This window comes from Oncorhynchus nerka, linkage group LG25, assembly GCF_034236695.1.
Source record: "Oncorhynchus nerka isolate Pitt River linkage group LG25, Oner_Uvic_2.0, whole genome shotgun sequence".
In the NCBI taxonomy this organism is placed as follows: domain Eukaryota; kingdom Metazoa; phylum Chordata; class Actinopteri; order Salmoniformes; family Salmonidae; genus Oncorhynchus; species Oncorhynchus nerka.
In genome coordinates, this window is record NC_088420.1 from 38,236,818 (window position 1) to 38,260,863 (window position 24,046).

General features: G+C 42.9%; 2 protein-coding genes across 7 annotated transcripts; one reads left to right on the forward strand and one right to left on the reverse strand.

Annotated features, from left to right (window-relative positions):
* Positions 1-503: 503 nt before the first annotated feature.
* Positions 504-13,008, forward strand: sephs1 (selenophosphate synthetase 1). Of its 3 annotated transcripts, none has more exons than XM_029634424.1 (10): positions 504-590; positions 3,439-3,567; positions 3,881-3,977; positions 4,063-4,166; positions 6,956-7,063; positions 7,158-7,312; positions 7,494-7,584; positions 10,869-10,968; positions 11,253-11,465; positions 11,558-13,008. In XM_029634424.1, exons 2-10 carry the CDS (start codon positions 3,472-3,474, stop codon positions 11,770-11,772), a joined length of 1,179 nt encoding a protein of 392 aa, XP_029490284.1. In that variant the 5' UTR covers positions 504-590; positions 3,439-3,471; the 3' UTR covers positions 11,773-13,008. The 3 variants fall into 3 exon arrangements, with proteins under 3 accessions (XP_029490284.1, XP_029490286.1, XP_029490283.1); XM_029634426.2 differs by having other exon boundaries at positions 557-604; XM_029634423.1 differs by having other exon boundaries at positions 583-669.
* A 382-nt stretch (positions 13,009-13,390) lies between these two features.
* Positions 13,391-24,026, reverse strand: LOC115109485 (carnitine O-palmitoyltransferase 1, liver isoform-like). Of its 4 annotated transcripts, none has more exons than XM_065009773.1 (20): positions 23,839-24,026; positions 20,404-20,500; positions 19,954-20,093; positions 19,464-19,635; positions 19,211-19,312; positions 18,918-19,055; positions 18,663-18,740; positions 18,444-18,551; positions 18,020-18,104; positions 17,612-17,807; positions 17,294-17,479; positions 17,035-17,140; positions 16,340-16,426; positions 16,030-16,146; positions 15,669-15,833; positions 15,381-15,515; positions 14,671-14,823; positions 14,461-14,574; positions 14,173-14,265; positions 13,391-14,048 (listed from the first exon to the last, which is right to left on the reverse strand). In XM_065009773.1, exons 2-20 carry the CDS (start codon positions 20,479-20,481, stop codon positions 13,956-13,958), a joined length of 2,346 nt encoding a protein of 781 aa, XP_064865845.1. In that variant the 5' UTR covers positions 20,482-20,500; positions 23,839-24,026; the 3' UTR covers positions 13,391-13,955. The 4 variants fall into 4 exon arrangements, with proteins under 4 accessions (XP_064865845.1, XP_064865844.1, XP_029490280.1 ...); XM_065009772.1 differs by having other exon boundaries at positions 20,341-20,500; XM_029634420.2 differs by lacking the exon at positions 16,340-16,426.
* Positions 24,027-24,046: the final 20 nt, after the last annotated feature.

The window sequence follows — 24,046 nt, forward strand, 5'->3', positions numbered from 1 at the left end:
ACATGGTTAAAACCACACACTAATGACACGTTTTTATAAAAAACCGATAGCCTACTGAACATATACTGGAATTCAGAGGTCATTTAACATTGAATGTACAATCATATAACATTACGCATGCACTGTTTCTACTGTGAATACTATAAACTAGATTACAGCATATGTAATACTACTGATGTGAGGGATCACATTGGAGGGAAAATACTAAATTAAAGGTACAATCCATTGTTGACTTTTTATTGCCAGACTCTGCGGTTCTTTAAAGGGGAGGTAAAACCGCCAGTCTCCTTGTGAAGGACCCTTTGTGATCTCATGCCACAGACAAAATAGTATTTTTGCTCGTGCTTAATCAAAAAAACTCCCCAGTTGTGATTACTTTCCTCACGTTGCGATATAATCTGACGCATGTACATCTATTTATTTTATGCACCTCCCAACGCCGAATAAATGTAATATTCTGTTGTAAAACAAGAAGTAAAAATGAATGTATTTTTCGTCAGGCTATCTTCAGAGGCACCCGATTTACTCCAAATGCATTCTGGTACCGTCCCTTCTCTTGTATCGGGAGACCCGAAGCTAAAGCAAAACCGGTAAGGATAAACTGGTGAGAGCAATTAAAGGGGAAATGTTATAGGAATACACCTCCGCTTCAGCCCTGTAAATGCAAGGGTGGGTACTTTAAATATATCGTAGGCAGCATATGATGACAAACGGTGTGCAAGTTGCATGTATGGCACTATTTTATTGTTACAAAGTCTGTTGTTGCACGTCTCGCATGGCGCTGGACACGAAGGGGTTAATTTTTCCCACCGCCGACATTTTTATACACTGCGCCTCCCGCTTACTTCGAACCATAAAATGCTCCTTATTGTTCTGGTTTCTATAACGGAAATGATGAATACAGTACTATTCTGTACGTTTTTAAAATCCTGTATGAGGCCCAATCAGTCATACTTGATTGATAGCTAACTCTTTGATTAGCAAACGTTAGCTCTCAGGCAGGTTTGTTCAAATCGGTGGGCTTTTCCTGTCTTGCAGCTAGCCCACCGAATTATTTTTAACATCATGTTTTACTGTCTGTAGATAGTTAATATTTCAAACTTTTGACTGCTGAAGTTGAAAGTTGGCTGCAAATGACTGGTGCATGATTTAACTGGAGCTGGCGCACACTAGCCCAACTTCACATCCTCCTCGCACTGTTTCAGGAGCCTCCAAAACGCCCCTGTTAAACCGTTTCAAACTAGGCCCTGAGCGCAACAATTTAGCCAGAGCCATGATGAAATACAGGCTCGATCACACAGGGAAAGTTTGCTCCTAGTCCGAGCCTGCGGCTGGGATTTTCTTTTTTATTTATCAAAGAAATGACATGAGTTAGGTCTGATTCTATGTCCTTAAAGGTGTTTGTAAACAGTGATGTAGTGCTATTTGTTTTAGGGGAGGGAGCGATTTTTAAAAATGTAAATGATGTCATCATTTCTCAATTAAAGTTGGCACCAACATATGTAGCCTATTTAATTAATATCATTGTAGAACAGGCCTATGCATAAAATGCATCCTCCAAATGTAACGTCTTCCTATGCCCACACATATTGTCAGAACATTTAATACTCATAAACACCAAGTTTGGCATACCTCATTTCAATATATGCCATGACTGTCAGTTGTGAATGTTAAATCTTCACGTTTTACCAGTGGACACTCCAAACTGCATGCCAATCCATTTGATCTCAATACATTTCATGGGAATATGTATTTTGATCTTCTTGATTTACTGTTTCTTACGCGAATTAAAGCAGATGGTGTTAACAAACGATTAGCCTTTCTTGTAGACCTATATTGTTTTAATCAAAACATAGACCTATATCCTGCCTAGTTTTGGCCACGAGGGGAAAAAATGACTATTCAGCTTCAGATAAGAAATGACTGAGGAGGTGTTTTTGGTGTAACACATCTGCTTTAATCTGCCACAAAGCTACAGTGTATATAGGCCCTACTATTATTTTCAGTTCTGTTATGTAACATACTAATTAATAATTGTGAGCTTGCGAGGCATTGATTCAGCTTTGATTACTAAACAATCACCATTGTGAGAACTGATCATCTTCTATTTGTAATAATACTAAGTGATGAGTAGGACTTAGCATGGGCAACATATCTCGTTGAGGGTTATTTTAAGCGATTTGAGGCCCCTTTGAATCGTGGTGGTGAAAGGACTGCACCTTAACCAAGTGGTCACACATCGTTCTGGGTTCCACTACTGAAGAGGGGTCTGTGGAGTTTTCTGAACATCAAGGCAGGCACAGTGAATTTGGTTCCTAGATCTTGTTAGTTTGATGATTCATGGGGTGGATCCGTTTGTTTGCATATGGAATAGGGGTGGTAAGTTTCTGTAAGCTAAGCACTCGGACAGTAGGGCGAGTTCAAGTGCATCGTACGTGATCCCGAAGTCCATAACAACCTGTTTTGAGGACAGCTGTTTTAGCAACGCCTGGTAGAGTTTTCTGTCTGTGGCTTGTTACGTTGGTTTTGGCCAGCACAAAGTGGTCAAGCTTCCGACCGACTTGCTTCTGCACACACGCCAGAGAGAGGGAAGGCAGGGAAGAAACCACCATTTACCTACCTATAGGCTACTATAGCTTACATATTAATTTACTATAATTTTCATGGAATTTGAGTGGTAATTAAATAGAATTGATCAGAATACATTTCCAGAAATATTTTCACCAGCTTTGTATTCTGAAATTGTGGCTCTGCCTGTGCTCCCCATGCAGCCCTATGGCAGCACTACATCCCTGGTAGGCAGCTCACTAGAACAATCAAATAAGATTTAGCAATACTGTCTTTGAAACAATCTGTCTAGATGGATTTATCCTACTTTAAACATCTCTGACTTTTCTAAGAAGTTCACTTTTTCCCTCAAATGTATTTTGAGTAATTCATTTATGATTGATTTTAGATAGGGTTTTGAAACAAATTAAAAACATGAATCAACTGATTCAGCCACTAAACGATACATAAATTAATAGGCAGTTTTGGTTGTATTAGGTATTTGCAAGTTCTCACTTTGGACATTTTGGAGTTATAACCTAATCTCCATTAATAGCACTATAACGTAGTCAATCAATATTCAACATTCTTCCACGCTATTGATACCCGAGGATACATTTGAACCAAATGTCAGCATCCGCTATACCTGTACCTTTTCAGTTTAGTTGTAGTTACACAACAACTGGATATTTCATGTTTTACTCTCTCTCCTTCACTCATCCCTCAGTCCTTCTCTGTTCCGTTATCCTAAGTCACTGTATCCTGATCCCAGATGCTGATTGGTTGAACAGAGTAGAGGTGTAGTCAGTGGTGAATGTCCAGCATTACTCCAGACATGTTTCTCATCCCTCTCTCCTCTCTTCCCTTTTCCCGCTCTTCTGTCCACCTCAGGTTATTGACTGAGATCCCAAAGTGTTTCCAGCCATGTCTGTCAGAGAGTCGTTTAACCCAGAGAGCTATGAGCTAGACAAAAGCTTCAGACTCACACGCTTCACTGAGCTCAAAGGAACGGGCTGCAAGGTGGGTTTTTCTACACCCCTGGCGCTGTAAAGAGAGAGTTATTAGGCGACATCTAAGACTGCCTACTGGTATAATGGCATTAAATAGAATGTTAATGTCCACTCAGTCTTTGCTGCTTACGAATATCATTTGCTGTATCCCTAGCTTCAATATTAAATAATGTTTGGGAGCAACGAGCAGACACTTACTCTATGTTCATAACTATACAATGTAAACTGTGATGAGTGTGAGAAGCACTACAAATGTTAACATTAGGATGATTATGATTATGCTTCACTTGTACTTCTAAGGTAATCTGCATGTTATTCCATAGGTGCCCCAGGATGTGCTACAGAAGCTTCTAGAAGCCCTGCAGGAGAACCACTATCAGGAGGATGAACAGTTCCTTGGGGCTGTCATGCCCAGACTTGGTATGAACACATACACATATGCACTTTAATCACATCCATTCTTTAGATAACTTTTACAGTTTAATAATAACTCTGTTCTATGCAGGCATTGGTATGGACACCTGTGTCATCCCCCTCCGACACGGGGGCCTTTCTCTCGTCCAGACGACAGACTACATCTACCCCATAGTGGACGACCCCTACATGATGGTATGTTTTCATTCTGTACCACTCTTTGTGTTACTGTTTTCAGCTATACCACATGCTTTAGGTCCTGAGAATATCATATACAGTGAATTCTGAAAGTTATTCAGACCTCTTGACTTTTTCCACATTTTGTTACGTTACAGCCTTTTTCTAAAATTGATTAAATCGTTTTCCCCTCTCAATCTACACACAATACCAAATAATGACGAAGCAAAAACAGGTTTTTAGACAAATGTATTAAAAATGAAAAACGGGAAATATCACATATATATAAGTTTGCAGAGCCTTTACTCAGTACTTTCTTGAAGCACATTTGGCAGTGATTACAGCCTCAGGTCTGACGCTACAAGGTTGGCACAGCTGTATTTGGGGAGTTTCTCCCATTCCGCTCTGCAGAGCCTCTCAAGCTCTGTCAGGTTAGATGGGGAGCGTCGCTGCACAGCTATTTTCAGGTCTCTCCAGAGAGGTTAGATCCGGTTCAAGTCTGGGCTCTGGCTGGGCCACTCAGACATTCAGTCACTCCTGCGTTGTCTTGGCTGTGTGCTTAAGGTTGTTGTCCTTTTGGTAGATGAACCTTCACCCCAGTCTGAGGTCCTAAGCACTCTGGAGCAGGTTTTCATCAAGGATCTCTCTGTACTTTGCTTCATTCATCTTGCCCTCAATCCTGATTAGTCTCCCAGTCCCTGCCGCTGAAAACATCCCCACAGCATGATGCTGCCACAACCATGCTTCACCGTAGCAATGGTGCCAGGTTTCCTCCAGAGGTGACGCTTGGCATTCAGGCCAAAGAGTTCAATCTTGGTTTCATCAGACCAGAGAATCTTGTTACTCGTGATCTGAGAGTCCTTTAGGTGCATTTTGGCAAACTCCAAGCGGGCTGTCATGTGCCTTTTACTGAGGAGTGGCTTCTGTCTGGCAACTCTACCGTAAAGGCCTGATTGGTGGAGTGCTGTAGAGATGGTTGCCCTTCTGGAAGGTTCTCCCATCTACACAGAGGAACTCTGGAACTCTGTCAGTGATCATTGGGTTCTTGGTCACCTCCCTGATCAAGGCCCTTCTGCCCCAATTGCTCAGTTTGCCAGGCGGCCAGTTCTACCCTTCCCCAGATCTGTGCCTCAACACAATCCTGTCTCGGAGCTCTGCAGACAATTCCTTTGACCTCATGGCTTGGTTACTGGTCTGACATGCACTGTCAACTGTGAGACATTTATGTAGATGGGTGTGTGCCTTTCCAAATCATGTCCAATCAATTGAATGTTCCAAGGTGGACTCGAATCATGTTTTAGAAACATTTCAAAGGAAACAGGATGCATCTGAGCTCAATTTTGTCTCATAGGGTCTGAATACTTATGTAAATAAGGTATTTTTTAAAATAATTTTGCGAACATTTCTAAAAACCTGTTCTTGCTTTGTCATTATGGGGTAGATGGTAGTGTGTGTAGACTGATGAGGAACATTTTTTATTTAATTCCACAAATTGTGGGGAAAAGTCAAGGGGTCTGAATACTTTCCGAATGCACTGTAGATTGAATAGTTACGGAGAGCTTTGGACAGGACTCTTTCACCTTGAACGGAGTATGTGTTATCTTCATTCATACACTATATATACAAAATATGTGGACACCCCTTCAAATGAGTGGATTTGGCTATTTCGGCCACACCGTTCCTGACAGGTGTATAAAATGGAACACACAGCCATGCAATCTCCATAGACAAATATTGCTATTAGAAAGGCCTTACTGAAGAGTTCAGTGACTTTCAACATGAATGATAGGATGCCAACATTTCAACAAGTCAGTTTGTTAAATTTCTACGCTGCTAGAGTTGCCCCGGTCAACTGTAAATGCAGTTATTGTGAAGTGGAAACGTCTTGGAGCAACAACAGAGTGGTAGGCCTCACATGCTCACAGAATGGGACCGGCAGGTGCTGAAGCGCGTAAAATGAATCTGTCCTCAGTTGCAACACTCACTAATGAGTTCCAAACTGCCTCTGCAAGCAACGTCAGCACAATAACTGTTCGTCAGGAGCTTCATGAGATCTGTTTCCAAGACCGTCGGCTGGAGTGGTGTAACGCTCGCCGATATTGGACTCTGGAGCAGTGGAAACGCGTTCTCTGGAGTGATGTATCACCATCTGGCAGTCTGACAGACAAATCTGGCTTTGGTGGATGCCAGGAGAACTCTACCTGCTCCAATGCATAGTGCCAACTGTAAAGTTTGGTGGAGGAGGAATAATTTGTCTGGGGTTGTTTTTCATGGTTCGGACTAGGCCCCTTTGTTTCAGTAAAGGGAAATCTTAACGCTACAGCATACAATGACATTATAGAAGATTCTGTGCTTCCAACTTTGTGGCAACAGTTTGGGGAAGGCCCTTTCCTGTTTCAGCATGACAATGCCCCGATGCACAAAGCGAGGTCCATACAGAAATGGTTTGTCGAGATCGGTGTGGAAGAACTTGAATGGTCTGCACAGAGCCCTGACCTCACACCTAAACCCCATTGGACACCTTTGGGATGAATTGGAACGCATACTGTAAGCCATGTCTCATCGCCCGGCCTCACTAATGCTCTTGTGGCTGAATGGGAAGCAAGTCCCCGCAGCAATGTTCCAACATCTAGTGGAAAGCCTTCCCAGAAGAGTAGACGCTGTTGTAGCAGCAAAGGGGAGAACCAACTCCATATAAATGCCCATGATTTTGGAATGACACGTTCGACGAGCAGTTCTCCACCTACTTTTGGTCATGTAGTGTTTCTAAATCATGTCAATAATGCCTTCTTGATAACTGTCTGTAGGGGCGAATTGCGTGTGCCAACGTTCTAAGTGACCTGTATGCTATGGGAGTGACTGAATGTGACAACATGCTGATGCTACTGGGGATCAGTAACAAACTGTCAGAAAAGGTAAATTGCATTGACACACACACACCACCACCACCACCAATGGCTAGCACCCAGCCACTAAATTGTCCCTCTCCTTTCTCTATTTCCCTGTCAGGAGCGGGACAAGGTGATGCCTCTGATCATCCAGGGTTTCAAAGACGCGTCAGAGGAAGCAGGCACGTCTGTGACAGGGGGACAGACGGTGCTTAACCCCTGGGTGGTCATGGGGGGTGTGGCCACCACTGTCTGTCAACCCAATGAGTTCATCATGTAAGAACGCTCTCATAGACCCTCTTGTCCAACTCTTGCCCCCTCTCGGTCGCTCTCTCCGTCTCGTTCTTGTTCTCTGTTTAAGCCTCTGAACTATTGCTAGTTTTTTCATGTGAGCTCTGTTTTGCGTTGTGATAGTCATGATATCAGAATTGATCATGTGTTCTCTGCTGTCTTCCAGGCCAGATAACGCAGTGCCAGGAGATGTGTTGGTGCTCACCAAACCTCTGGGGACTCAGGTGGCTGTGGCTGTACACCAGTGGCTGGACATCGTAAGTGTCAACACACAAACCACCTTTCATTTGATTTAATAGCCTATATTGTAACTTCAACACTAAAATGTAAACAAACAAGGTGTCTATTTGTTCCAAAATATCAACCTCTACAGTCGAGTTAAAGCTTTATCGGTGGTTTTCATTAATTCAAAGTGGTCTAATGTCGTGTGTATGTATACAGTGCCTTCGGAAAGTATTCAGACCACTTTACTTTTTCCACATTTTGTTACGTTACAGCCTTATTCTAAAATTGAATTGAAAAATCTACCCAACATAACCCCATAAAAACAAAGCTAATACAGTTAGTTTTTTTTTTTTTTTTTGCAAATGTATTATTATGCCTTATTTACATGAGTATTCAGACCCTTCGCTATGAGACTCTAAATTGAGCTCAGGTGCATCCTGTTTCCTTTGAAATGTTTCTAAAACTTGATTAGAGTCCACCTGTGGTAAATTCAATTGATTGGACATGATTTGTAAAGGCACACATCTGTCTATATAAGGTCCCACAGTTGACAGTGCATGTCAGAGCAAAAACCAAGCCATGAGGTCAAAAGGAATTTTCCGTAGAGCTCATAGACAGGATTGTGTCGAGGCACAGATCTGGGAAAGTACCAAAATATTTCTGCAGCATTGAAGGTCCCCAAGTACACAGTGGCCTCCATCATTCCTAAATGGAAGAAGATTGGAACCACCAAGACTCTTTCTAGAGCTGGCCACCTGGACAAACGGAGCAATCGGGGCAGAAGGGCCTTGGTCAGGGAAGTGACCAAGAACCCAATGGTCACTCTGACAGAGCTCCAGAGTTCCACTGTGGAGATGGGAGAACCTTCCAGAAGGACAACCATCTCTGCAGCACTCCACCAATCAGTCCTTTAAAGTAGAGTGGCTAGACGGAAGTCACTCCTCAGTAAAAGGCACATGACAGCCTGCTTGAAGTTTGCTAAAAGGCACCTAAAGACTCACAGACCATGAGAAACAAGATTATCTGGTCTTTTGAAACCAAGATTGAACTCTTTGGCCTGAATGCCAAACGTCCTGTTTTGAGGAAACCTGGCACCATCCCTACGGTGAAGCATGGTTGTGAAAGCCTCATCCTGTGTGGATGTTCTTCAGCGGTAGGGACTGGGAGACTAGTCAGGATCGAGGCAAAGTACAGAGAGATCCTTGATGAAAACCTGCTCCAGAGTGCTCAGGACCTCAGACTGGGGCGAAGGTTCACCTTCCAATAGGAGAACGACCCTAAGCACACAGCCAAGACAATGCAAGAGTGGCTTCGGGACACGTTTCTGAATGTCCTTGAGTGATCCAGCCAGAGCCCGGACTTGAACCCAATCGAACATCTCTGGAGAGAACTGAAAATAGATGTGCAGCAACACTCCCCAACTTTGTAGCGTTCTACCCAAGAAGAGTCAAGGCTGTAATTGCTGCCAAAGGTGCTTCAACAAAGTACAGAGTAAATGGTCTGAATACTTATGTAAATGTATTATTTCATTTTTATTTTAATACATTTACAAAAATGATAAAAACCTGTTTTTGCTTTGTGATTAATGGGTATTGTGTGTAGATTGATAAGGATTTATTTGTATTTATATATATATATATAAAAACATTTTTAGAAAAAGCTGTAACATAACAAAATGTGGATAAAGTCAAGGGGTCTGAATATTTCTCAATTGCACTGTGTATGTATGTACAGTCATAAGTTTGGACACCTACTCATTCCAGGGTTTTCCTTTATTTGTACAGTTTTCTACATTGTAAAATAATAGTGAAGACATCCAAATGATGAAGTAACACATATGGAATAGTAGTAGTAGTAGTAGTAGTAACCAAAAAGGTCTTTAAAAAATCGAAATGTTTTCTTCAAAGTGTCCACACTTTGCATAGATGACAGATTTACACACATTCTCTCAACCAGCTTCATGAGGAAGTCACCTGGAATCCATTTCAGTTAACAGGTGTGCCTTGTTAATTTGTGGAATTTCTTTCCTTAATGCATTTGAGCCAATCAGTTGTGTTGTGACAAGGTAGGGGTGGTATACAGAATTTGGTAAAAGACCACGTCCATATTATTTGGTAAAAGACCAAGTCCATATTATGACAAGACCAGCTAAAATAAGCGAAGAGAAACGACATTCCATCATTACTTTAAGACATGAAGGTCAGTGAATCCGGAAAATGTCAAAGTTTCTTCAAGTGCAATTGCAAAAACCATTCAGCGCTATGCTGAAACTGTCTCTCATGAGGACCGCCATAGGAATGGAAGACCCAGAGTTAGCCCCGCTGCAGAGGATTAGTTCATTAGAGTTAACTGCACCTCAGATTGCAGCCCAAATGAATTATTCACAGAGTTCAAGTAACAGACACATCTCAACATCAACTGTTCAGAGGAGACTGCGTGAATCAGGCCTTCATGGTTGAATTGCTGTAAATAAACCACTACTAAAGGACACCAATAAGAAGAAGAGACTTGCTTGGGCCAAGAAACACGAGCAATGGACATTAGACCGGTGGAAATCTGTCCTTTGGTCTGATCAGTCCAAATATTAGATTTTTAGTTCCCACCGCTGTCTTTGTGAAACACACAGTAGGTGAACGTGCTTGTGGTTCCCACCGTGAAGCATGGAGGAGGAGGTGTGATGGTGAGGGGGTGCTTTGCTGGTGACACTGTCAGTGATTTTATTAAGAATTCAAGGCACACTTAATCAGCATGGCTACCACAGCATTCAGCAGCCATACGCCATCCCATCTGGTTTATGCTTAGTCCTACTATCATTTGTTTTTCAACAGGACAATGACCCCAAACACACCTCCAGGATGTGTAAGGGCTATTTGACCAAGAAGGAGAGTGATGGAGTGCTGCATCAGATGACCTGGCCTCCACACTCCCCGACCTCAACCCAGTTGAGATGGGTTGGGATGAGTTGAACTGCAGAGTGAAGGAAAAGCAGCCTACAAGTGCTCAGCATATGTGGGAACTCCTTCAAGACTGTTGGAAAAACATTCCTCATGAAGCTGGTTTAGAGAATGCCAAGAGTGCAAAGCTGTCATCAAGGCAAAGGTTGGCTACTTTGAAGAATCTCAAATATATTTTGATTTAACACCTTTGGTTACTACATGATTCAATATGTGTTATTTTATAGTGTTGATGTCTTCACTATTCTATAATGTAGAAAATAGTTTAAAAAATAAGGGAAAACCCTTGAATGAGTAGGTGTGTCAACTTTTGACTGGTACTGTATATATTGTTTGTGTGTGTCTCTCTGTCTGTCCTTCAGCCTGAGAAGTGGAATAAGATCAAGCTAGTGGTGACTCAGGAGGATGTAGAGCTGGCCTATCAAGAAGCCATGATGAACATGGCCCGGCTCAACAGGACAGGTACACACGCACACGTGTGTAAAATACTGAGGCTGGACTTTTCCTCATGAAGGACAATGAATCGTGATGTCTACTGTCCATTTGATACGTTTAGTTAGCTTTAATTTGTCTTAGAAACACACACACACACACACACACAGCCCGACTCGACAGACCAAGTACATTTCCTCAAGTTGTTCTCCCTGCCTTCTTTCTCTTACTTCTCCTCTCCTCTCTTCTGTCTTCTACCATTGTTTGAACCAATATGATTTTAAATATTGATGTCGCTGTTTTTCTCTCTACAGCCGCTGGTCTGATGCACACCTTCAATGCACACGCTGCCACTGACATCACTGGCTTCGGGATCCTGGGCCACGCCCAGACATTGGCACGGCAACAGCGTAGCGAGGTGTCGTTCGTCATCCACAACCTCCCCGTGCTCGCCAAGATGGCAGCGGTGTCCAAGGCCTGTGGGAATATGTTCGGACTCATGCACGGAACCTGCCCTGAGACATCAGGTGTGTGTGTCTGGGCGTTTTTGTCGGTCTGTTGTCTCTTGCTTGTCTTTCACACACATAATCATCACCCACCTCTCTCTACCTACCTGTAGGGGGTCTGTTGATCTGTCTTCCCAGGGAGCAGGCAGCTCGTTTCTGCGCTGAGATCAAATCTCCTAAATACGGTGAGGGCCACCAGGCCTGGATCATCGGCATCGTGGAGAAGGGCAACCGCACTGCCCGCATAATCGATAAACCACGAATCATCGAGGTCGCTCCTCAGCTCTCCACACAGAATGTCAATCCCACACCCGGCGCAACCTCATAATAACCCCCACCCCCCTGCAACGCAGACCAGAACCACAAGCTCGGACAAGTTTTTTTTTTTTTTTTTTTAGCATATTCTTAAACTAGAGCGTGTTAAATGTATACACGTGTGTGTGTGTATGTATGTATATATACACACACACAATTAACTGGGTTGCTGTGTATGCACACCTGCCTCAGACAGAAGCCTTAGGGGCAGGTCATCACACAACTAAAAAGAAAAATTCTCTCAAAAGAATAGAACGAAAGTAAAAATCCATTTGCCTTTTGTGTCTGTTGTAATCTGTTACGTTTAATTGTAGAGGCAGGCAGCTTCTGGGTTTGAGAATTGATGATGATGAAGATTATCCGATACTGTTGATTCATTTTGAATCTTTTGTAGACTGGGTGTCCGTTGCCTTTTGGGCTCTTTTTAAAGGGTGCTAAGCATGTGTAAGTGATGGGTAGCGAGATAGCGTTTTTGTTTGTCCGTTCACTATGTGTACAGTTCAAAAGCCTAGTTCAAGTTGAAAGCTATAAGCGATGCCTTGAAAGATTGAAAAATGCCTTTAAAGAGTGTGAACGTAAGGGTTGCTTTTTTTACTTTGACTTTTTGTATTTTTTCCCCCAAAAGTAAATAAAATGTTTTATTTTCTTGCATTGTTTTACGAGAGCACTGTCAAACTGATGGAATCTAAGGTGGACTCCGTCTGTTCACATTGCTGCCCTGAACTTTAAATCAGTGATATGATCATAACAAGGACATTCAATCATTTTACAGGAAAAGAACACAACGGCCTGGGATAATTTGATATACTCACCTATAGAGATGTGATCACACAATAGGATTTTGAAGAAGTCGGAGCATTCTGTCTCAACTCTGTTGCATTGTACGACTGACTACCTTTTCAGGAAGCAGGGGTCATGATGAGGCAGGTGAAATGGAAAGCACTCAAGTCTTGGTTGACACTTTTCTCCATGAAAATAATACCAGTGTATCCATCTGTAGCAGAGCTTACTCTGATGTGCCATATAATCTTCCAGTACCTAGAGGTTCCATCATTTGTATACCGGTAGTGTACTTTGTTCACAGTATCTCAAATCTACAATCTGTTTCTAATCATCCTGGTTGGGATCAGTGTAGTCTTAATACTCTCCAGTCATCTGATATAAGGCCTTTTCTAATATCTGGTACCATAAAGGGTTGTATGGCACTGCTTCCAAACTGAAATAAAACTGGATCCTCTCTTACACTGAAGGACCGTGTGTTCTCTCATCTTGTTTCTTAAAGCAGGAAGTAGCCATCTACACAGCAACATCAAGGGCTCTATTCAATCTGACTCGTGGAAGTTCAGCATTACAGCGTGAATGAAATTTAAAGGCAACGTTCCAGCATTAGTGGAGACTACATTCACGGTAAACGCTGCATATGTCGGCTCAATCGGAAAAGACCTTAACATTTCCAGCGCGCAATCTAACGCTTCAGCGATCCAGATTGAATAGAGCCCTAAATTGTCATTATGCCATATAGTAACTAACCACCTTGTACACCAGAATGTCATTCCTCTATTATACATGGCAACAGCAGCTGGCCACACAGTTGATGTTTCCAACTGTCCTGGAGTCCAAAGAAGAAGTCAAACAATCAACATATCCTTTATTATAATATACTAATAAACACAAATACATAAGCATAACAGATTCCGATTTACAACCTTATATATTACAACACTTAAAATACTCAAAACAATGGTATATACAAGTGTACACATATTACAATCAGAAGCAAATACTATGACCTCTCTCTAAACAGATGAGTGGCCTATCCTTACAAGGCTACATTCATATATCCTACTACAATCAAAATCAGATTAATAATAGTTCTATATGGCCACCAAGGCATTATGTGCTCCATTGCTCTTGCCAGAATCGGTTCAAAACTATACTCAAAATTCACTGCCCTTTTATAGAAAGGATAGTGTCTGATATAAATAGTGAAAATGCTTTATTAAATATGTATTCTTCTGCAAAGCAATTCCTCCTGCTCTCTGAGTAGATATCCAGAAGCTTTATAACTTAACCCAGTCTAAAGTCGTTACCCAGAAGAGACTAGTCGTGACCAGCCGTTGGGAAACAATGTTGTAAAGTCACAGAGCACAAAAATGTGGTATGAAGGCTATAAAGACCTTCCAGACTGTCTTCTCATCACATCTCCTTCTCCTTCTTGTCTTTTTGGTCGAATAGCGCACGAATATCCAGCATGGCCTGTCGAATGTTCAGTCCAAATCGGTACGAGTCCTACAGAGAACAAGACAGTTGTTTAACCTGATAAATATTCACCTAGATTGCCATTAAGGTAATATGTGAGGGCTATATACTGTGCGATTCAGTAGGTTTGTGTAGTGTTAGACAGTGGTCTCACCGTCTCAGGGCTGGAAAACTTGCTGGAGATGTGGAATGTGATCAGGTTCTCTCCTATAATGATGTAAGAGACGCCATAGCCGTCATCAGCCACCTGGGGGCGCAGGAGAGACAGTACCACTCACCCCTAACTCTGACCACATCATAAAAGTAAAAGCAGACAGAAGAAGTAACAGAGAAGGACACAACGGCAGTAGGACTTGAGATTCTGGTACCAGCTAATTTATTACCGTATGTCTGTCTGTGTGCGTGTGTGTGTATAGCATGTGCGTGTGGGCGGTTGACTCACAGGGCCGAACCCCCCCCCCGCGCCCACGTATCTGGGAAACTTCTTTATGTCAACCATGTTGAGCTGCTGTTGAGGAGTCTGACTAGTGGACAACCTCCAGGGTTCTGACAACACCTAAACGGAGAGGGAGAAGGGTGAGGGGGTAAGCGTAAATTTATCATAAAACTATCATTTAACATGTATAATGGTGTTAACATCACACCCACACACCTGTTTGAGGAATGGTGAGTCGGTGCTGAGGTACTTAGACATGATATAGAGACAGAAGAGGTGTCTGTCGATGCCAGAGCCTGTCATGGCCAGACGGTACATGTTCTGGTGTTTGTCTGCGGCCTTCTGGAAGAGGTCCAACTTTTGGGCACTCTTTCCACAGGGAAACAGAGGATATTCAATCAAAACCTAGATACATCTCAAAAACACAACAGATAGAGCAGTGGTGGTCAACCCTCCACTTGGAAAGCTACTGAGTGTGCAGGTATTCGGTGCAGCCCTACTCAGACACACCTGATTCTACCTATCAGCTGTTTATCAGCACTTTGACATACCTGCTAAATCAGGTATGTTAGCAGAGGAGCAAAAGTAAAAAGTACATAGCCAGTAGCTGGCCAAGTTCAGAGATCAGAGTCCAGAAACAGACATTTGGGTCCTGGTCACCTAGTTTTCAGTCAGAGTGACCTGAGCCTTACTGGAAGTTACATCATGTCACTCTCTATCAGTAACTCCCACAGACAAGGCTACTGACTGTGGAACTACTGACCTGTAGTGCTGAACCCACACTGTGTTTAACATCAGATACTGTCAACCGTCTGATGGTCTGGAACGTACTAGCATGTAAGTGGAAGGTGACTGTTACTGCTCTTGTGTTGTCATTAGTTCATTCTATATTTTCTCTGACATGATTAACCGAGGCGTGTCCTGACCGCAGTGTTCTTGTCCTCCATGGCTCTGACAAAGGCTGTGGACTCTGAGGTGCAGGAGCGAACCGTCTCTGTCCTACCCTCACGGAACATCCGGGTCATTGAGGCCTCATACGTCAGACAGAACTCCCCCTTATCCTACAACACATAGACAACAAATACATTCAGATGCATTGCTATGGACTTGATAGTGTCTTGTGTTGTTAATGTTAACCCAATCATTGTGTTGTATTGTTTGTCTGGTATCATCATGACTATTCATGATGAAAGCACGCACACACACACACACACCCTGAATTGGGCCAGCTGTAGTGCTAGCTGTATGAAGGCATCAGGACTGGTCCTACTCTTCTTGATCAGGCCTTTCCCAAACTCATCAAACAGACAGCCATGAAAGTCCACGTCATCAGCTATCACCTTGGCAACCATGTAGGACTCCTCAATGACCTCCTGGCACTGAGGGACGAGGAGAGACCAGAGGACAGACAGGGTCAGACAAGACACAGGGCAGCCTGTAGAAACTACTGACTGGTCTACAGAACACAACACAGTCTAAACTAGCGTTACTGACTCTACAGAGAGAAATTTCATTCATCCCATTTCCTTTTTACTAAAGCTACAACTTTTATCCCTAACCCATTAGAAGCCATACCTCCAGTGGAATGTCCCATTGTAGTTTGGTGGGGGGAGGCAGGCCCTTGTTGATGTCTCCTTTGCAGTGTCCCTCCTCTGTGTAGCCCAAATGGAAGCAGTCCGTTGCTAGGACATACTACACAGAGACAGCACAACAATCATTAGACTCACACAACACACATCCCAATTAATCACAATGTCATACACTGAGTGTACAAAATATTAAGGACACCTGCCTAATATTGAGTTGCACCCCCCCTTTGCTCTCAGAACAGCCTCAATTCGTCAGGGTATGGACTCTACAAAGGTGTCGAAAGCATTCCACTGACCCGAGTTGACTCCAATGCTTCCCACAGTTGTGTCAAGTTGGCTGGATGTCCTTTGGATGGTGGACCATCCTTGATACACACGGGAAACTGTTGAACATGAAAAACCCAGCAGTGTTGTAGTTCTTGACACAAACCGGTGCGCATGGCACCTACTCCCATACCCTGTTCAAAGGCACTTTTGTCATGCCCATTTACACTCTGTATGGCAGACATACACAATCCATGTCTCAATTGTCTCAAGGCTTAAAAATCATTCTTTAACCTGTCTCCTCCCCTTCATCTACACTGATTGAAGTGGATTTAACAAGTGATATCAATTAGGGATCATACCTTTCACATGGATTCACCTGGTCAGTCTCTCATGGAAAGAGCAGGTGTCCTTGATGTTTTGTACACTTAGTCTATATTTAGGCAATAAGGCATGGGGGTGTGGTATATGACCAATTTACAACGGCTAAGGGCTGTTCATAGCACGATGCAACGTGGAGTGCCTGGATACAGCCCTAAGCAGTGGTATATTGGCCATATACCACAAACCCCCGATGTGCATTATTGCTATTATAAACTGGTTACCAACGTCTTTCAACCAATCAGCATTCAGGGCTCGAACCACCCAGTTTATAATGTGTTTTAGAAAAACTTGTTTGTTCATTAATGCAATACATCCTTAATACCATCAATAATATGGTTATTACCTCCCACATGTGTCCTATAATGGGAGCATCTGCCCACGAGTGTTCTGCATTAACCCCCAGTTTACCGTTCTTATAAGCGATCAGAGTGAAAGATTTGTCAAACCACCTGAGAGAAAGAATGCATATCGGGTTAAACACTGTAACACACTCATCACAAGGCAGTGCACAGAACAGCAATTTACCACTAAACTACAGTTTATTGAAAAATAGGCCTACTTTACAATAGATGTTTTCTTCCTCATTTCCTGTCCTGTCCTACCTGTCATAGCACTTCCCGTGCAGCAGGGACTTGGCATACAGGTCCAATGACCTCAGCTTGTCAGGGTCATAACCATGCACCTCGTCATCAAGGCTGAGGAAGAAAGCTGACGTCTCGATGGCCTCCAGAGAGGCTTTGTTAACACCCTGGCTGAAGTACTTCAGACGAGCCCGCGCCCACGGAACTCTGGAGGAGAGGTGGCTGTTTTATTTCTGATGTGTGTGTAAGGAAGGGGGGTGTATATGTACCCCTCTGTGTGTGTGTGTGCAGGTGTGTGTGCAGGTGTGTTTGCGCTTTCATGCCTATATGTGTAAATACCTGTTGCCGGCTGTGAGGGCAGCCAGTTTGAGTTCCCCAGGCTGTGGCTCGGTGGTGTCGACGAGGATCCTCTGGAACTGAGTCTCCAGCTCAGAGGGCCAGAGGTGACGCCCCCCGTAGTACAGCCACACCTTAAAGAAGCGGCCCTTATGGTACACCACCAGGTGCTTCCGGTCACTCAGGTGCTGAACAAAGTCTGGATCATGGAGAAGGAGAGGGGGAGGGGAGAGAACATAGAACATTATTTGTGGGTTGGGGGGATGCACATAACGCTCCTTTTGAATTATAGCTTTTGTCTTCGATTGTTGGAAGATGTGTCTTACACAAATGCATGTTCATATTTAGTCATGCAACTACCCAGCGATAGTCTGATAGTGTTATGCCCCCAGCAGGCAGCAGTGTGCTCACCTGTCTCTATACCAGGGATACGTGTGGTGTTGAACATCCTCTCCATCTGATAAGAACACATGGGCACCACCCCCAGAGCCCTCAACTAGTGAGAGAAAGACAGAGGGAGAGGGAGAGAGATATAGAGAAAAGAGAGAGAGAGAGATAGAAGAGAGAGAGAGAGAGAGAGAGAGAGAGAGAGAGAGAGAGAGAGAGAGAGAAAAGAGAGAGTGCGGTTACTTTAGTAGAGCAGAAATAAGTCAAAGGCAGTGGGAGGATGATTTAGGTTAACATAGAAGGAGGAGGAAGATGACCTGGGTTATTTAAGGGGTAGAGAGAGGGCCATGGGTCCAAGGGGAATGGAGGAGGGACCTAAATACTCTCAGGGGAAGGGAGAGAGGGAGAGAAGAGCGGTGAGAGAGACAGAGAGAGGGGTTTTCGTTACCGGTGCATGTTCTCCTCTCTCTAGTTTGCGGCGGTACTGCAGCATAGCATGAACAACATTCCCTGCCCGAGCTGCCTGTCTGTGTGTGGGAGTCACGTACAGCAGATCCTAAATCAGATCATCATTACAGCATTAATGAAGGGTACTGGATGCATCTTATTTAATGCCATGTTCCCTGTATAATGTCTACAGTACACGTACAGTACAGACATGTCTTACCATGGAGTAGAAGTTACTGTTGACCATGATGGGACCCCTGCCTCTAAGGTAGATGTACTCCTCCCACCAATCACTCACCTGCAACAGGTAAAACAATCTATTACAATCATTTGTTTGACTACTATTTTGTTTTAAAGAGCAATTTCATCACTCACCAAAACAGTAATACAGTCATTTATTTTTTATAAATAAAGCTACCAAAATTATTGTTTAATGTATCCTAGCATGGCACTTTGAAACAATCTGAATACGTACATAGTTAGTAGCCCACCAGGATTTGAGGATGAGGTATTTCTGGAGTTTGGGTGCCTGGTCCTTCTTGAAGTCATTGGCCACCACCTCCATCTGGTTGTACTGCTCATCATCCAGCAGGGGGCGCACTGACTCCAGGTACTGCAAGGTCATAGAGAGATTATATGATATAATACCGATATGTAGTGTACACGTATGGTTATATACTGGTCCTGGTCTCTCCTGAACAAATTATCAGTTTGATATTGTATTTCAACCAAGCATATGAGACACATAAACATCTCTCTTTATCTCACCCTGGTTATGGTGTCATCCACACTAGGCACATGTAGTCTGGGTAGGGAGGTCTGGAAGCTATAGAGGAGAGGTCTGCGCCCAGAGAACATCTTCACCAGACTCTGAGGAGAAACAACACAACACAATGACTGGGTTAATTGCCAGAATAATCCAATACTGAGCTCAGACAATATATTGTCTTGATTCTGAGCTATGAGTGAGCTGCACTTTTGGTCATGTTGATTTTGAAATAGAGACATTTAACAGACATACCAGCCAGAGTTTGGTGCAGAAGCTAATTTTGCCGTGGGACTCAAAGATCCAGGCATGGTAGGAGAGAAGGGCCTTGAGAATGTACCTCAGCATGAGGATGAGAGAGAGCCACAGGCCTGTGGAAAACAGGATGGCACTCAGCACTGTCCGGGTCTGCACTGTCATGTAGCCACTGGAGTGAGGGGAGACGAGAGAGTGGAAAGGAGAAAATCCAGTCAGGTACTGCAGCAAGCAAACTTTTAAAAATGGTTTTTCAAACGGATTGGCACTCATCACTGTCATGTAGCCACTGGACACAGGAGAGAACACAACTTTACCTAATTTTACCACAACAAAATAGCATTAGGCAAAAAGTCAAACCATCAAACAATCAAAATTATGTTTATTTTTCTTCACAAGGAAATTATTTTGACAGATAACCACAGGCCGAAAAGAAGATGTATCGTTGTTCCACAGTGCCTGTTCATCATTGTGTTATTTGCTCACTGACCTGACAGACATGGTCCTCTTGATGGTGTCTATCATTCCCAGTGATGGGTCTATCCTGGCATATATGGTGCTCAATATGGCTATCACAACGATCAGCAAACTAGATGGGCTGGCAGGGTAGACACCTGTCAATATCCCATTCTGAAATAAAATCATATAATTCAATGTTCATTTAGGTAGTTAGCCTACAAACAGACCAACTAGGCTATTCCTAGATGTGCAAGCATTTGTCCCAGCTCAGTAGTAGGCTACACACACCTGAATAAATCAAGGCAATAATAATACTTGACTAATTTGTTTTATTACTGGACTGCAACAAACACCAAGCTAGCTATCATGTCCAGGATTGGTAATAACTGTAGGGCTACTTAATAATTGGAAAACAAACTTTAAATCTTATGGCGCGCTTTGTCCATGACGTCACTCCCGACAGGTAGATGTGTTTGAGTACCTCGCGGCTCAGGTGGAGGTCGATGCCGTCTGAGGTGACGGTGAACTGGAAGCCAACTGCCTGATGTGCCTCTGCCATCCCGGTGACGTCGAAGACCCTGTTAAAAAAAGAGAGATATAGACAGAGGCGTTCAACTTTTTTAACCCTAAATGAGCCAACACATTTTTATCTTAAAAGCGCGAACAGGGATAAAACATTTGACCCCAAATTGGTAATGATTGTGAAGAGATACTGTCTGTGAAGTAGTAACACTTTCTTTCATTAACTTTTTTGTTTGTTTTTTGTTGTTGAATTTTACCCCCTTTTCTCCCCAATTTCATGGTATCCGATTGTTAGTAGTTACTATCTTGTCTCATCGCTACAACTCCCATACGGGCTCGGGAGAGACGAAAGTCGAAAGCCATGCGTCCTCCGAAACACAACCCAACCAAGCCACACTGCTTCTTAACACAGCGTGCATCCAACCCAGCCAGCCGCACCAATGTGTTGGAGGAAACACCGTGCACCTGGTTAGCGCACACTGCGCCCGGCCCGCCACAGGAGTCGCTGGTCCTTTGCTTAGTAAAGAGCTTTATTGGCACTATGGTGTTGAACGCTGAGCTGTTGTCAATGAAAAGCATTCTCACATTGGTGTTGCTTTTGTCCAGGTGGGAAAAGGAAGTGTGGAGTGCGATTGAGATTGCACGATCTGTGGATCTGTTGGGGCGGTATGTGAATTGGAGTGGGTCTCGGGTTTCTGTTATGATTGTCTTGAAGTGTGCCATTACCAGCTGGTCAAAGCACATTATGGCTACCGACGTGAGTGCTACGGGGCGGTAATCATTTAGGCAGGTTACCTTCACTTTCTTGGGCACATGGACTGTGTGGGTCTGTATGAAACATGTAGGTATTACAGTCTTGGCCAGGGAGAGGTAGAACAGCGAATGTTGACCTGTTTAAAGGTCTTGCTCACATCAGCTATGGAGAGCGTGATCCCACAGTCATCCGGAACAGCTGGTGTTTTCATGCATGAGTCAGTGTTGCTTGCCTCGAAGCGAGCATAAAAAGCATTTAGCTCGTCTGGTACGCTCATGTAACTGGGCAGCTGGTTTCCCTTTGTAGTCTATAATATTTTTCAAGCCCTGCCACATCCGACGAGCATCAAAGCCGGTGTAGTAGGATTCAATATTAGTGTTGTCACCGGTGGTTTAAAACCCCACCCATGCAAAACAAGTAAAAATGTCAGGCAGGCTTTTCAAACAGCTCATACACTAAAAGAACATTATGTTAATTTTCACAATTTCACAGTATTATTTCAACTTCATAGTGTGGAAATATATTTAAAATATTAAATCCTTATTTTTTTCCGCGCAATTATCAAATAGAGCATGTCTGTTTATATTCCTAAAAACCAGGAAAGTAGTTATTTCTGGTTGGTTCCAGTCATTCTTATGGGGGATATGAATGGGGAAAGAATGGGGTTATGGGATAAATGCCGGCAATAAGGTCTAAAGTTAACACAGGCTTATGCCTGTTTCACAAATATATTATGACGCCATTTTGTGGCGTTTTTGTTAATTTCGGTGTTCGGCAGTTTTTTTTCCAGCTCTTTGCCACACACATCTTTCTTGAGGCAAGTTGAAATTTGGTAGCTGATGTCTATGCCCCTTCATTGGTGATTGGTCAACAGTAGGGGTAGGACCTATGGACGGTATTGTTCAATGAAGTGTTTGCTGTCATTCAACGAGAGACAAGAGAGCTAAGCAGCAGCTAGGCCCTACTGTATGTGCACTACTAGTTTTCATGCACAATTTTTCACTTGAGAAGTACTGCACCAAACATCTTAGGTAGATGTCAAACGTAAAAATGTATTACAGATTTCTTGATTTTTCTTTGATTCATTCCGACTATTTTGAGGAAGTGCATGGAAATGTTGTTGCCATGGTGGCTCTAGAGACAAACAACAGTAATATTGCTGCTTTTTTCTAGTTTAACAAACAATGGTTTTTAAGGAGTATGTGAGAACAGACGTTCACTTCTCCTAGCCGAGTTCTGATAGGACCTAACGGAACCTATGTATGCGCAATTAGGAGATCATATACTTTTTTTAATGAGTCAGTTAACATGACCTTTATGAATATGAAGCCTTTAGGTGCTTGTTTTGATTACATATATGCTTCGAAATTCACAAAAATGACGTTAGCCAATGAAGATCATAGAACAAAACGTATAAGATCTCCTAAGCCTGTGTTAACCACAGACCTTATTTTTGGCCTTTATCCAAAAACACACAAAAAAACAGTAATTTCCCCATAGGCATTGGCCAACGAGCCATGGCGGAGTTAGTGCCTACTAAAAGACGCCATTACTATTGCTCTAGCCTAATGGTTAAAACCAAACCAACTTTAGGCTGACGGTTGGAAATGGATGCATGCAGGAATGTAGTCGAACCTCTCTCACATCAATTTCAGGTGAGAGAAACGTTCATTTTCATAGACTCATGGAAACAATGACTAAGAAATAGCCATAGGCAGCCCTTTTGTAATTTCAAGGATTAGTTCAATATTTTGTAACTGTATGTGGAGGTCATAAGTCTGTTTATGTTGTGGCCCGGTTGACTGACAAGTTGGGCTTGAATTCCTTTTTCCATGTCATATGCCGTGCCCGGCAGCCAAGTAGGGCAAAGTTGAAATGGCAGATATAGAGGCCGGTGTAGCCTGGGTTACTGGCATGCGCTCAGAAGTGGAACCGGTTTATAAATATAAACACTGCAGACTAGGAAGAGCAGCCTACTACACCACTGACCACATAACAAAACATTTTGCATGGTGTATTCATAAAAAATATTCTAATAATTAGGTTTGATCACCAGGGCCATAATACAGTGCCAAATACATAATACAGTGCCAAATACATATTACAGTGCCAAATACATAATACAGTGCCAAATACATAATACAGTGCCAAATACATAATACAGTGCCAAATACATAATACAGTGCCATCAGTGCCAAATGGATATTTCTCCAGTATAGCTTTATAATATGTGTCCGGTCAGCTAAAAGTTTAGATTTGAACAATATCAACTGAAGAATGAGACAATTAATTTCCTTCAGTTAACATTTACTTTTTCAAATCAATTGTGAGGATGCAGACTTCCTATGAATTATCTTTCCGTTAGCCTATTACACACACTTATTGTGTGGCACAAGGGGGCTAGAGAATAACTAACTTTTGACTTGCTTTTGTTTGTCAAGCATCTGAAATGTTTCCTATAGCTCTCAGGTGCACAGACGGTGACACCCAACCCAGCACCAGCAACAAATCTATATGGTAACTAACTACGCTAGTACAGTATTACATACTTAGTGTTTCTCAGAGACATAGACAGCTACAGTAGCCAAAGAATTGATACATAATAACAATCCAAAAACAAAACATTCAGTAATTCAATACCTTGAAAATCGATTCAATTCAAGCTTGGCTGAAGTGAAACAGAAGAAGACAGTGACTTTGGTTTCTCACAGTGGAATCCCTCTGGACCAGAGCTGAGCTCTCTGTGTGTGTGCTGCCTCTGTGCTCTGTCTGTGACTCCTATGCCCTTGAAGCGGCTTTCCTCAGGTACTGGGAGCAAAATTCTACCCTCTTTCTTTTCTGCAACTGG

Coding starts and splice junctions, on each gene's coding strand:
- sephs1 (XM_029634424.1), top strand. CDS start 3,472: ATGTCTGTCAGAGAGTCGTTTAACCCAGAGAGCTATGAGCTAGACAAA. Junction 4,167..6,955: donor TGGACGACCCCTACATGATG/GTATGTTTTCAT, acceptor AACTGTCTGTAG/GGGCGAATTGCGTGTGCCAA. Junction 10,969..11,252: donor GGCCCGGCTCAACAGGACAG/GTACACACGCAC, acceptor TTCTCTCTACAG/CCGCTGGTCTGATGCACACC.
- LOC115109485 (XM_065009772.1), bottom strand. CDS start 20,481: ATGGCAGAGGCACATCAGGCAGTTGGCTTCCAGTTCACCGTCACCTCA. Junction 19,313..19,463: donor TCTGCACCAAACTCTGGCTG/GTATGTCTGTTA, acceptor GTTTCTCCTCAG/AGTCTGGTGAAGATGTTCTC. Junction 17,141..17,293: donor CACGGGAAGTGCTATGACAG/GTAGGACAGGAC, acceptor TCTTTCTCTCAG/GTGGTTTGACAAATCTTTCA.